The sequence below is a fragment of the Micropterus salmoides genome, unplaced genomic scaffold (genome assembly GCF_014851395.1).
Source record: "Micropterus salmoides isolate LMB-PRFRI ecotype aquatic unplaced genomic scaffold, ASM1485139v1 Ms_hic_scaffold_1, whole genome shotgun sequence".
Classification (NCBI taxonomy): domain Eukaryota; kingdom Metazoa; phylum Chordata; class Actinopteri; order Centrarchiformes; family Centrarchidae; genus Micropterus; species Micropterus salmoides.
In genome coordinates, this window is record NW_024040040.1 from 19,476,102 (window position 1) to 19,489,980 (window position 13,879).

The 13,879-nt window shown below is 39.2% G+C and overlaps 1 protein-coding gene across 4 annotated transcripts in view; it reads right to left on the reverse strand.

Annotated features, from left to right (window-relative positions):
* Positions 1 to 1,242: 1,242 nt before the first annotated feature.
* Positions 1,243 to 13,879, reverse strand: part of gpd2 (glycerol-3-phosphate dehydrogenase 2 (mitochondrial)) — a 29,121-nt gene continuing 16,484 nt past the window's right edge. For all 4 annotated transcript variants that reach the window (XM_038721694.1, XM_038721676.1, XM_038721686.1 and 1 more), the window contains 9 exons: positions 12,873 to 13,066; positions 11,533 to 11,667; positions 11,271 to 11,446; positions 8,443 to 8,574; positions 8,200 to 8,358; positions 7,295 to 7,407; positions 7,013 to 7,091; positions 6,772 to 6,870; positions 1,243 to 2,404 (listed from right to left, as the gene is read on the reverse strand). In XM_038721694.1, the coding sequence (XP_038577622.1) occupies positions 2,279 to 2,404; positions 6,772 to 6,870; positions 7,013 to 7,091; positions 7,295 to 7,407; positions 8,200 to 8,358; positions 8,443 to 8,574; positions 11,271 to 11,446; positions 11,533 to 11,667; positions 12,873 to 13,066 (1,213 nt within the window). In that variant the 3' untranslated portion in view covers positions 1,243 to 2,278. The remainder of the gene's footprint in view (positions 2,405 to 6,771; positions 6,871 to 7,012; positions 7,092 to 7,294; positions 7,408 to 8,199; positions 8,359 to 8,442; positions 8,575 to 11,270; positions 11,447 to 11,532; positions 11,668 to 12,872; positions 13,067 to 13,879) is intronic.

Below are 13,879 nucleotides of genomic sequence, written 5' to 3' on the forward strand. Positions count from 1 at the left end.
ACCTAACAAACCTTCCTAAGCTGAAGAGGCGTTTCCTAAAACATTGTAACTTAAGACAAGAGCTTCCTAAAGTAATACTTCAATATTTTGGGAAGAACACTTATTTGTTTTCTTGCATATAATCCGTGAGAAGATCGAGAGCATTCATGACTGTACGGTAAAATATGTAGCATCAACTAGCAGCCGCTTAGCTTAGCTTAGCATAAAGACTGGAAACAGGGAAACAGCTATCTTAACTCTGTCTAAAGGCAACAAAATTCACCTACCAGCACCTCTAAAGCTCACTGTTAACACAATATATCACATTTGTTAAATCCGTAAAAACAACAATTATGTGCTAGACTGCTACGTGCTGGTAGACATGTGGTTTCCCCATGTTTCCAGTTTTTATGCTAAGGTAAGCAAACTGGCCGCTGCTTCCAGCTACATATTTAACGTACAGACACAAGTGGTCTCAATCTTTTCTGTAACTCTGAGCAAGAAAGTGGATCTTAAAGGTTCAGTGTGTAATATTTCTGAGGATCTAGTGACAGAAATGCAATTAAGATCCATATCTCTCTCTTCAACAAATGGATTCTGCAGCAACAGTTTTTCAGGCTCACATTACAGCATGTGCTGCAGTGTTTGTGTTTCGGTGTTCATCAACCTACGGACGCTTTTGCATTTCCCCAGTGTCTCCAGACAGAGGACATTCTAAGGAGGGGAATCTAAGTTTTCTGACGGCTCTTTCAGAGGTGTGTCAAGCAGGCTACAGACTCTTTTAATGTCCTTCAGAATTTTCAAAGTAAAAGCTCTATTCAACTCCAAGCAAAGCATTACAGCAAACAAGCTTCTCACGCTTTTATTTTGTACGCAAAACCACTAAACAGGAAGTAATCATGTGAATAACTGTTGCTGTCATGACTGAGATCTATTTCAGCACCGCTATCAAAGTATTTATTTATTTTTTGCCGCTTTGAAAGCACCATAATCTGACCGCGGGCCAGATATTATTGCTGGCAGGCAGTTTTACCGAGGGTCAGAGAGAGAAAACATGTTTCCCTTGTATTGTTTGTATAAACTTTATCTATTATGTGGTTTATAATGGACTGTGGTGCAGAAACAGTGACACTGTTTCACACTCTTGGCTTACATTTTCTATGTTATCTGTCAGTGGCAATAACATATGGTTTTACTGAATAATTAAGTAAATGTAATTTCTTAATATATCTACCTAAAGAAACCTCATTTCTTGACTGGGAACTCTGCTCTCTCAGAAGAGACACCTTTAGTGCTGTGTCAGCCACCGTAGCTGTCCTACGCTCTTTGAAAGGGTAGGTGGCAGTGGTAGACTGGACAGACACCACTACATGCCACTAAATCTTACACAGTGAACTGTTAACCTACAGCTTAATATATTAATCTCTTCTGGCTGAAAGTACTTATTTATGAATCTTGCAAAAGGTTATATTTGTGCTTTACAGTTACATCTGCCTCACGCAGCAGCTAACTGATAAAAGGTACGTTAAGCATACTTTTAAAACTCAAATTTATTTCAATCAAACAAGCTCTTAACACCAAGCATGTGCTCTTTGGAGGAAAGTGTGTAAAAATTAAGAGTGTCTGTAGAAAACGCTCTCAGCATTTAAGATCCATCATTACTAGCTAACGGGGCCTGAAAGACTCTCTAGGTTTTGTGAACGCCGTCTCTTTTTTCCAGGTTACAAAGTTCTTTCCAGAAAACGTTTAGGGAATTATTAGGATATAATGCACCTGTGAAATAAAGCATTACCAAATGCTCAGTTTCCACCTGAAAAAGCTGCCTCGCATAGAGGACTTTGTTTCCTCAACAATCGCTGTCGATTATGTTAAAAATGAACTAAGTTTTAAAAGGAGAGTTGGAGAAACTGCAAAGCTAATGTAATGATTAAAGTATCAAAGGGTTTGTTAAAAAGACACTATAAAACAGATCCATTGTGAACATTGTGTGCTGTGTAATACAGAGGCACCTGATGATTAGAAGCAATCAAAAGGCAGACAAACAGACAGATTTACTGTGACTTCATGAAAAACGAATCTCAGTCTCAATCATTAGATACTATTTCACCCAAAACACTCAGGAGTGATGCTGGTCTACACTTGATTTGGCTAAATTCATCCAGCCGCATGCTTGATTGCGTTATTGTCATTCAAATAGCGCCATTTGCATTGAGACACGTTCGTTTTTTCTGTCATCACCACCTTTAAAAACGGACCGGTAGCTGAAGGCTTTTTTGGCGGCCATGAAGTCCTGCTCGCCTCAGACTCCACCCCCGCTGCGGTCCACCGTCACCGGCCCTCTCATATCAAGAGTTTCCTCTGCAGATTTCATCAGAATGGCCAGACGACTGTCTGACACTTGTCCCTTCTTCACCGCGCTCATCAGCTACACAGGAAACAGGCAGAGAACATACAGTGTGTGTGATGACAGCGGGGAAAGGTTAACTTGTCAAACCATCAAAATAATTATCTGTATGACGGCAAAAATATCCAATGCTTTAGAGCCGTCAGATCACCTCCATATCTCGGACTTCATGAGGTAGAAAATAAAGCTACGTGGAAATGAAGCCATTTTAGGCAGATTCTACTGTCCACTGACCTTGTGTTAAAACAACATCTATGTGTTAGTCCATCTGTCCACTGTCCACTACCTTCTCTGTGGCTCTTTAGCCCTAAACCTATTAATTCTTACTGAAGATTAACATCTCAGCTCACAAAGACTGGAAATAAAGCATACAAACTGCAAAATGAATTCAAATTTGATATCTCTGTAAGACCATTGTACATTCTATAGTAAATGACTCCATTATTAAGGTGTCAGTATGCCTGGAACTACTTTGTAAAAAGTGTCGTCCGACAACATACAATGCGAACGTGTTTACGGCTGTTTACAGAGTTAAAAGTCAACCGTCATGGAAACAGGCAGAGCGAGACGCTAAGAATCTGCACACATTTTCCTTGAATGATTTCATGCTGTTGCACTTGGTTCAAGTGAAAGTACTTGTGTTAAAAAATATTAAAAAATCTGTTGTTTCCTAAGTTTTCTGATTTGAATTATCTTCTTTAGTGCATAATAATGACATAATAAAACCAGATATATTAGACAGTACCGATTTGATTTTGGTCTTTTCGGTGGATTTGTTGACAATAAGACAAATATATGATATCACCACACTTATCTTATGTCAGATTTTCTAGTGCTTTAGTGCTAGTGCTTTAACTCATTTACATATTTATTCATTTAACGGACGCTTTTATCCAAAGCGACTTACAATTGCAATATATGTCAGAGGTCGCACGCCTCTGGAGTAGGGCTGGGCATATTGGTATAAAATACATACAGATATCATTTCAAAAGAGATATAAAATTAGACAATACAGTTTGTACCGATACAGTTTGATGTCAAGTTAATTAATATGTTTCGTAAAGTCTGTTTGTTCCACTCTCTCCCTCACCACAAAGCCTTGCACAGCCATGTGCGTCTACACACAGCTGTCTACTCACAAACTCTCTAACAACATGGAGGGAGACACAGTGCCGTCGGCGCTGCTGAAGACCTGGCAGTCAGTGTTTCCCACAAATACAGTTTACTTCTGTGGGCCGCCCAGGTATATTAACGGCTGCCCAGGTATATTTGGCGACACATTGTAGCATTTTTCAGAGAAACATGGAGTCATTACGTTACAAGTCGCGACATGGTGGATATTTTAGAAGCACAGACCTGGTAAAGCGATATTATAGTGTAGATGTAATTCGTTAGCTACCACGTTGATTTTGTTTTGGGGCGTAGCTGCTGCTGTGAACGGAATTGCGTGAGGAAAAGTCCAGAAGAGGAGTTAGTTTTTTTTCGGTGACTTCATACAACATCCTCCTACTGAGAGATGAAAAGAAGCGGGGTGTGCTGTGAAGAGAACTGAAGGAGGCAGATTCAATAAGTGAGTGACACTTACTTATTAATTACTTAATAAGGTGAAGTATGAAGTATATTTAAAACGGTGAAATAGCAAACAAGCTAAGTTCCTCCAAATAGTAAAACATGCCCCTAAAGCCCCCACCACCACCACACCCCAGCCAACAGTCTACATCGGCCAGCCCTACTCTGGAGCAACTAGGGGTTAAGTTTCTTGCTCAGGGACACATTGGTGTCTCACATTGGATTCAAACCCGGGCCTCTCACACTAAAGGCCATGTGTCTTTTCCACTGCGCATCACCACCCAAACACTTCTCGGATGCTTGTTAGTGTGTTTTTTACCTTCAGCCACAGTCATCAGTGTTCACCAGTGTGTTTGTCTTTTTGTTAGAGGTACAATGTGTAAAATTTGGACAGAAGTTTAAAAAATGAACTAATATGATCAACAGGATGTGAATAAGTAACAGTTTTGACGTCATGCCAAAGACGTCTATGTATTATGTTGCAGAGATATCTACGGAAGTTTGCATGCTAACCAGCTAGCCCCCGCCTGTCCTGTAAAAGATGCGATAGCAGGTCACTGTAGCGTCCGGCACTTAGTCACGAGCAGACGAAGAAGAGGAGCTGCCAAGCTGCGCGCTGTGGGACACGTCTGGCTATGCGTGTCTAAGTTGAAGGAAACTTATAGCCCCTGGTGAGCATCACAGAAACATATAGATGGCAAAGAAAAGAAGCGATATAAAAAGAAAGAAAGTGAATGCTGGCGTGGCTTTCCACCGCTGGAGACCGCTCTTGGCGACAAAAAAGGCATGTGACTTGATGCTGCACTCGCAACGTTTCTTTCAGACTGGTAACATCAAAGATTATAAGACGAAGTGTTATTTCTGACTGTCTCTCAGAACTTCAGCAGTTTGATCACTGCAATTGTTAACTTTAATGTGAGAGGAAGCCCCTTTAAGGTCGGCCTTGTAGGTCTTGACAGGGTTACAGTATTTTCTCCCATCTGTACACTACCTGCGTGTTGTCCCTAAGACATCCACGTGCAGGTCAGGCACACAAGCAGAAACATATTCAGTATCATAATATCCATGTCAGGCATGATTAAATGCTCATCTCGTGTTTTTTTTGTTTTTTTTACTGACAGACCGCCACAGATTTTGTCACACAGGGGAGAACAAAAAGTTCCAGTTCAAAGATTTATTGTCCAGCCATCAGGTTGTTTCTCCGGCCAGCATCAAAGTCGGCACACTAATGAAGACTAAATAATCGACTGTCATCAAGCTCTCCTATAATGACTCTTTTCTGGACTCAAAGAAGAGAAAGTAATTTAGCAGCGGACAGACACAGGAGCCCCGGACACACTTCAGGCCTCATTACACAAGGCGCTGACAGAGATTCTCCTTTCTAATTAGCTCTATCTAGTCGAGTTAAGACTTCACACATTCTGTTTGCAGGAACGGATGTTCCCCTTCTCACGTCTCAGGTGGACAGTGGCTTTTTTTCACAACAGGGTAGGTCAGTCCAGTGTGTATGTAGGAGGAACACGTTGTATTTATCTGGGTAATCGTTCTGAAAATGACAGACTATTTATAGCATAAGACTGTAACTTGATCGCTTATATATCTACAGTTTATCTACAATATAAAAACACATATTTAGGATTTAGTATTTAGTTTTATAGACATAGAAATACCTAACTAATGGCACATTCCAGCATAAAATACGACAGAGTAATATATTAAAATCCTTTCAAGCCAAATTTTGTAATCATTTCTAAAGCATGACAGGGCAGGCGATTGAAAGCAGATTAAAAACAGGTATATTGCCGTTCACAAAGAAAATCTGAGAGGAAAAGACTGTAAAATAGGGAAAAAACTGTAGCAAAATGTGTGTGTAATGGATTGCAATCCCTTGGGCTTCTATTATCCAGCCTTCATGTCCTCAGTCCTGTTTGTTCTGCTGGTACTGACAGGTGTTAGGCATTAATGGGCCCTCTCATCAGTCGCAGCCACACCACAGTGCATTTGTGCACTCAAGATATATTTTACTTTTATTGTCAGTTAGTTCTGAATTCAGTCTTAAGTCCTATTTTCTTAGAACAAGTGAAAGAATTTGCCAGTGCAATAAGACTTGTGTCAGTTTACAATGAAATAAATTCTGTGCAGCAACCTGCTTAATTCAGTCCTTGAACATTCCTGAAACCAATTCATTTCTATTGGAAACATGTTGAAATAATCCCCCATATTTTTCACTTGTTTTTAAAAAATCTTAATTTTAGATTGAACAAGAATGCAAATAATATATATTTTAATATTTGTAATTTAATTTTCTTCTGTGGACCACAGGAACAGTAGCTGGCTATGTTCTGCAGTGGTAAAGGATGAATGGAGTGAGACAGTACCTTGTTTCCATTGTCTTTTTCATCTTTTAGATATATTTAATATTTAACCACTTATAAATTTTAGATGGAGATAATATTCTTCCTAAAACTACTTTTTTTTAAAATGTATTTATTTACAGTCGAAATTCTAATTTTCTATGCATTTCCAAAAACTGGAGAAGTGATTAAAGGAAGCATATTCTTCCACGGTGGTTTAGATAAAAACTTGAGTTAGCCGTATTACACTCATTTCGCAGCTAAGCCTTAAAAATATTGTTAAAAAACAATTATTACTTTCTTCACTTGAATTGTATTAACCTGACCGAACATCACAGTTTAACAGTTTTACACGTAAACGTGAGTAGTGCAAAGAAGCATGACGGCTGCACTTAAGTAAAAAGTGAAATATCAGATGTCTTCATCTCATCGCTCTCCTCACTGACTGTCTGCTTGTTACGTACCTGCAGGAATTCATCAATTTCAACTTGTCCGTTCTTGTTGAGGTCCACCTCATTAAGGATTTCATGGAGAGCATTTTCATCAATGTGGACATTGATGCTCTGCAGAGAAGAAAAACAAGAGCAGGGATCAATAAGATATAATGAAGACAAGTGTGTAACGATGAAAGACAAACAGAAAGACAGCGACCAAGACAGAAGCAAAGAAAAGAGAAGGGAGAGAAAGGGATGACAGATGCCTCACTTCCAAAACTTGCTGGACGTCAACTGTGGTGATGAATCCTTTGTTCTCACTGTCAAACTTATGGAAACGTTTCTTGTATCTGTAACACACACAAGCATTTATTAAAAACACTGCCTATAACAATCATGTAGATGAAGAATATGATGAATATATGCATGTACAAGATAGATTTGTTAGGGATGGATCTGAGTAAAATAAAACTTTGTAGTAGGGGGAACAAACAGGATTTTAGAATGTAAAAAGTCTAACAGGAACAAAGGAAAAAGGAAGTGGAATAATTACCTGACTACTTCCTGGTAGTCCAGGTTGATCTCAGACGTCTTGGTCAGCTGCTCAGAACGAGACCTGTATCCCATCTCGTGGTACAGAAACTTCCTAGCTGCTTCAAGCTCCGCCTGAATGAAGGACGGCACAATGTGATCAGACTCATTTTCTCTCATTTAAAATATATCCAAAAGCATTTCCACAGTAAAAAAAAAACTAAGATGTAACGATGCACACAGTGATTGTTTTTTTAATTGACTCTGAGTTGTTACTTTTAGTTTTTATTTAGGCTGTAATGATTATTTTCATATTATTTTCTCAATAAATCAATTAACAGTCTATGACATGTCTAAAAGGAAGTAGAAAACAGTTTCTCAGAATTCATGGTGATGTCTGTAATGCTATCTTAGCATTAGCAGTTTCTCTTAAACAATTCAAAAAGGAAATGATAAACAGGTGAGTAACAAAGACTGGAAAGGACAACGGCTATAAAAACATTTCCTAAAAACCAGAACATGTATTCAGCGTATTCCCCATACTGTACTGCCTTGTTTATGGAGTTTTACAATGCTGCTGGAAGACTTCCTGTACTGGTTTACAATAACAGCTTCAAATAGTTGGGAGTTCAGTTTTCATACACACATATCACTTCATCTCTTCCATACAGGCAGAGCCTCTCCTCTAAAGGGATAAAGGGTGTGGACCTTTCCATTGTGTACTGGTCACAAAAGAAACACTGCCAGGGATTCAAGCGTTATGTCAATTCAGTAGGTTTTCTGGGGAAGGGAAAAATATTACACACACTAATGAGATAAATGGGTAAAATTTCACAAAATCCTCAGTTTGTGACAGGAAAAAAGGTGTATTTATATCACCTTTAGGCTGATTTTCTCCACAAAATGTGATTATACAATAAACTGTACCATCTTCCGGTCCTGGCTCCAGTCAAGTTCTTTGCCCATGATCTGCACGATGCGGGGGAGGGCTTCATCAGCCGCCTGCACGTTCAGGAAGCCTAAGCGTGTTCGTCGGGCAATAACGTCAATGGCTGTGCAGGCGTACTCCTTAATGGCATACAGCACCTGAGAAAGAAGACTTACATTAGACTAAACCTGAAGCATTTGATCCTTGAGATTATTCATTATTTGCATTAAATGCCACTTTACCTCGCTCTCAATGTAAGGGAATTCAGACACCAATCTTTTCCCCACAATTGGCCATCTTTGCCCAGTAACCTGAGCCATCTTGGCCACGTCAAACGCCTTTCCTCCGTACGTTGAGGCAAGGTGCTGAGCAACCTGTGCACCGAGACAAAGGTACCAAATACAATATGAAAGAAAGAAAGACGGACAGAAAGAAAAAAAGGAAGACATCCAGTTTGCAACAGAAAACAGCCAGTCCAGTAAGCTTTTATCGTCAGTTACAGGACTTTACTTCAGAGTACTACAGCAACAGTAACTGTTGGAAACAACTCAGCAAGTTCTAAAAGTGACATCTGAGGTTATTTTAGGTTTCTCTACATAGTCCAATTATTGGTATCATGACCTTACAAGGGAAATACAAATCACAATCAAAACAACATTACAATAATCTTTTCTAAAATAGTTTTAACAAAATACTATATTTATTTGGAATTTGTTATAAAACAAGATTACCACCAACTTTTAATAAAATATAATATTTCATCTTGACCTGTCAGTGGGTAAACAACAACAAATGTTATACTCTCAAAACCTTTTTTCCTCATGTTGGGCCACCCTGCCTGTTTCCTCCTGCTAATATCATGAAAATGAAAACATTTTGTGAAATTTACTTTAACCTTTTGGAAGACAGACAGAGGCACTGTTTTACACAGCCTATGCCCATAATGAGCTTGCCTGTTGTTGTTTACACCATTATCTGTTATTTAAATCCACCACCAGTCAAAGTGCGTCAAGATCTCTGCATATTGTTCTCAATCGATTTCTGTTGAATCGGAACAAGGGCTGCACCTTACGATTATTTTCATTGTTGATTAGTCTGCTGATAATTTTCTTAATCAACCAATTATTCATTTGGTCTTTAAACATCAACTAAAACAAAGAAAACCAGCCAATCCTCACATTTGTGAAGCTGGAAGTCATGTTTGGCATTTTTGCTCGAAACATGATTCAAACTATTAAAAACGAATGTTCTATTGATCGACTAATTGGTTAATCAACTTTTTTTTCTTTCTCAGATCTACACTGCAAACTACAAGAACAGTTACAAATCTCGTTTGTCATTTAAAATTCTTGGGACTTTCATTGAAACTGGATTACTGTGCATGTGTGTGTAGTCTAAATTATATTAATTATTAACAATTGTAACATAGGTAGCAGTACAAGCTTTTATTAATTATTCAAAGAAAGCACTCTGGTATCTAAAGTTTATTTTTTTCTGCTTACACAATATAAAATCACAGCTTAGACAGGGTAGATCGCAGTGGCAGCTGCTGGTATTCACATGATCGATTTCACCTCTTTGGAGTTAAGCGATGAGCGTTAGCGCCACTTTGTCAATGAGGTGTCACATGTTTACAGAACGCAAGACGGCTATTTGCTATTCAGATCGCTGGCTCTCCGATCATGTGAAAGGGCAAACGCTGTCCAAATATCAACAGTGACCTTTTAGGAATATTCGAGAGAACACCAGGGCCGGTGCAGAACGCCTCTAATGAGGAGTAAGTATACTGCAGGCACTCGGTGCAGGAGTGCTTTTTCTTCATGAAACAATGTCCTATTGGATTTAATGAAAACGCACAGCCTAATTATTGGAAAGATGGCGTGTAGCTGATGTAAATCAATGCGCCCTTACTTAATGCCATTGATAAATTGTACAGCACACAGTGCATTTCAACATGTGTCCAGTCTTTTGTGTAGCAGAAATGTCAGCATTGTTACAGCAGCAGCTTTAATGTCACTGCTGCTGGTGAAGAAGACAGTGAATATGGGCGCTCTTCCAGCTTTGTTTTTAGATGAATTTGTGTCTGGTCCTGCATACAGTAGCTAAAGGTCTTAAAGGTCTACTTTCTTTCTTCTCTTTTCTACGCCTCACCATGCTGAGGCGTTTAGAGAAATAGTTCAACATTTAAAAATAAAGCTCACACATTGTGTCTTAAAAGAAGGAATGTAACAGTTGACAATTTGTGGTGTTGCATGGAACAGGGAGCTCTTATTGTCACACCGAGTTTAATACAACTGTGCCTGTACGGAGACCAAAAGCTAAACCTGCGCTGGCTGACTATATAGCATCTGGTGATCCACGCTCCTCACAAAGACTCTGTATAAAAGGTGCTGGGCAGAGAGACACAGAAAAAATCCTGCTGTTGTTTTTTTAGATTGATGATAACATTGATTCTTCTCACTGAAAGAAAGTGTGTATTCCTAAATGTTGAAATATTTCTTTAAAGAAGAAACCTCAATGGGATTTTGAATGTAAATCAGCTCATTGAGAAGAAATTGATGCTTAAAATATAAATTTTATGCAAAACAACAAAACTTTATGCAGAAACCATTCGGGATTAGTTTAAGAAGGAAGTTTAGGAGCTTTCCAGAGATGATTTTTATTAACAAAAGAGAAGAGAATTTATTTGTTCCTCACAAAATGGAAGGTTGGAACTATAATGACTTTATTGTAAAATATATTTGTAGGTTTTAAAAATCTGCCATGGTATGACACTAAACAAATAAGGTTTATAGTGAATATTCAGGTTTAAATCAAGTTCAGACGCATAAAAACTGACCTGACTAATCTGAAACTGTGTTTTCTACCTCCTTTTTTTACTCATCTTTTACAACAAGGTTCAATCTGATGTTACTGCCAGAAAAATGGTGGTTTTCTGGCTCCAGCCACTGATGTTTACCTCAACTAGTCAAATTACAGTCATCATAATAAGTATTTAAAATTACTCTACAAAACCCAAATGTGTATTCTAATGCAAACTAATGCTGCTTATAATGTAAATGTGTTTTACCTCATTCTCCAGTCCATAGTCCTGCACCAGGCGGATATAGAGGGTTGGCGTCCAGCCCTTGCCTCCCTCCAACATCAGACCCGCAGTCTTACAGGGTCCGGCTGAGAGGCTGTGGGCTTTGATTGCTGCGTCCAGAGTCTCCTCAGCCATGGACCTGTAGGTGGTCCACTTCCCACCTGGACACACAAAATGTGCACCTTTATATGGTTAACACACAGCTTGTGCAGTAGTTTCACTAAGCTAGTCCTAAAGGCCAACTAACCAGCGATGGTGACCAGTCCGCTGTCGCTGATGCTGACGATGTGGTTTCTGCAGATGGACTGAGTGTCTTTGGAGTCAGGGTCAGTGACCAGAGGACGGATGCCACTCCACGCTGCCAAAACGTCTCCTCGGCGCACTGCAGACGACACAAACATTGTCATATTTCAACCAAGATACTTCACTTTGAACCAGTGCTAAATGTCGTACCAAGGGTACCAATAATAAGATAAGACAGATTTAGGACAGCAATTCTGGGTTAAAACCATATCAACAGCTAAAGTTTTTACTTTCTGTACACAGACATGTACATCTGTAGACCATTTTAAAGTGACTTTAAAAATCCTTGATCCATATAGTTATGCTTAACTAGAACAATGGTTGTTCTTTGACTTGTGACCTGTGAAGAACTTTAATTATTCATGGACATATTCAATTGGAATACATCAGTATTGGGCTTATTACAATCCTTGTTTGTGGCTTACAGTCACGTTATACTGTTTGTTATTGTTAAAACTTTATATTATTTCCTGTAATTGTTCCTTGAGCTCATATTGCACCCTTGCTATGTAAGGAGGGGTTTGGTTTTATTAGGCATAAAATACAAACTCAATACATAATATTGGTCTGTGGCTCCTAAGCCATTGCATATGGTGTTTCTGTTTGCTTTTAGACTTGCTGTTTCAAACAGTCTGCCAGGTCCTAGGGTGCAGAAATGTTTTATGTTGTAGGATTATTTCTGGATAACAAGGCCAGCTACTGAGAGCTGAAATCCTCACATCAGGTCCGGGCCAGACTCTGTTCCACCAGCTTCTGTAACTCAAAGCAATCTATCATTCACCTTTTCTGTCATCGGTCATTCTGAGGTTTACTCTCTATATTCTAAGACAAATCAGCATCCACTACAGCAGCTGATATTAGAAATTGAAACCTTCCTTTTACCTACCTTCAACAAAGTTAAACAATTACTTTGTTAAAGTTTACAAAATAAAACTCTCTCTGCTGTTTAAAAATGTCCCCTGCGTTCGCTGTCCAAGTTATTGTCTTATTACTCATCTCTGTGTGGGAAATGGTGTTTGTTAAAGTGAAATACTAATGATATTTAATTTAGTTTTTTTAAATCTACACACATGTAGCGAGCCATACGACATACTGTAGAGAAAGGTTCCCGTCCAAGGCTGAATTTTTAGTTATTTGAATTATTACAAACATCAGTGGAACTTTGAATGAGCTTTTCTTAAATCTGGAAATTCCCATTTCACGTCGGCTCTTACAGACGCATAAACAAACCGCACTGTTTGTGTGAAGTACAGCCCTGGAACATTAATAATGTTAAAGCCATACCTTCTACATCGGGGCTAAGGTAGTTGCGGACCTCACTCAGGATGAAGTTGATGTCGTCCTCCCCCGGGATTGGATGGGCCGTCACGTTGGTGGGAGTGTCGGTTGTCCCGGCGATGGTCATCTTCTCCCAGGGCAGGAAGAAGATGACACGTCCGTCGCTTGTCGCCGGATCGAGCAGACCCATGTTGTCAGGGCTGTAAGCCAGAAAATACAGGAAGAGGGGTCATTATTATCACAAGTACAAGTAGCAGAAGAAGAAGTAGAGGTAGCCGTAGTAGTAGCATAAGTAATAGCTTAGTTATTATGTCTATTTTGCTCTATCGTTACTGATCTTTACAATCACATTTTCCCATCCAATCGATGATTTATCTGTAACTTCATGAATCTCATTTTTGTAAGAGAAAAATAAAGGATGATGTGGAAGAAGAGGTGAGGAGGAAACAATGGAAGGCAGCTGAAAAAGTGTGAAGAAGAGTAGGAAGTGTTGAAGGGAGGAAAAGAAAGAAAAGAGGTGGCACCAAAAAATGTGGGAATGAGAAGAAGTGAGGAAGAGAGGAGACAAATTAAGGAGCTAGAGAGGAACAGTAGAGAAGAAAAGATGCACAAATGGAAAAACACAGATATGGAGAAGGAAGAGGAGGTGGGGAGGGGGAAGATAGCGGCGGGAGGGAGACGAGAGAAAAGGGAGGAAGAGAATTAGGTGGTTGGCATTTCTGCCGCTGTTCAAAGGGCTCGCGCTCCCTCGGGTTTCGCTCAATAAGCTTGGCTGAACTTTAAAACCCCCTGACTTCAACAAAACCACTCTATTGCTCTGCTGTATCTTAACCAGAGAAGATTGTCCCATGCATGCAGGTATAGGTCAGATAATAGTTTAGCCAGCAGTATTTACACATAAGAATGAGAAAACACTCTTTATGCATTTGAAATACCAAAAACCTGATGAGAAGTAAAAAAACAAACATCAAACACCTCCACACTTTCAATAAAAACAAATGACTATTTTAAAA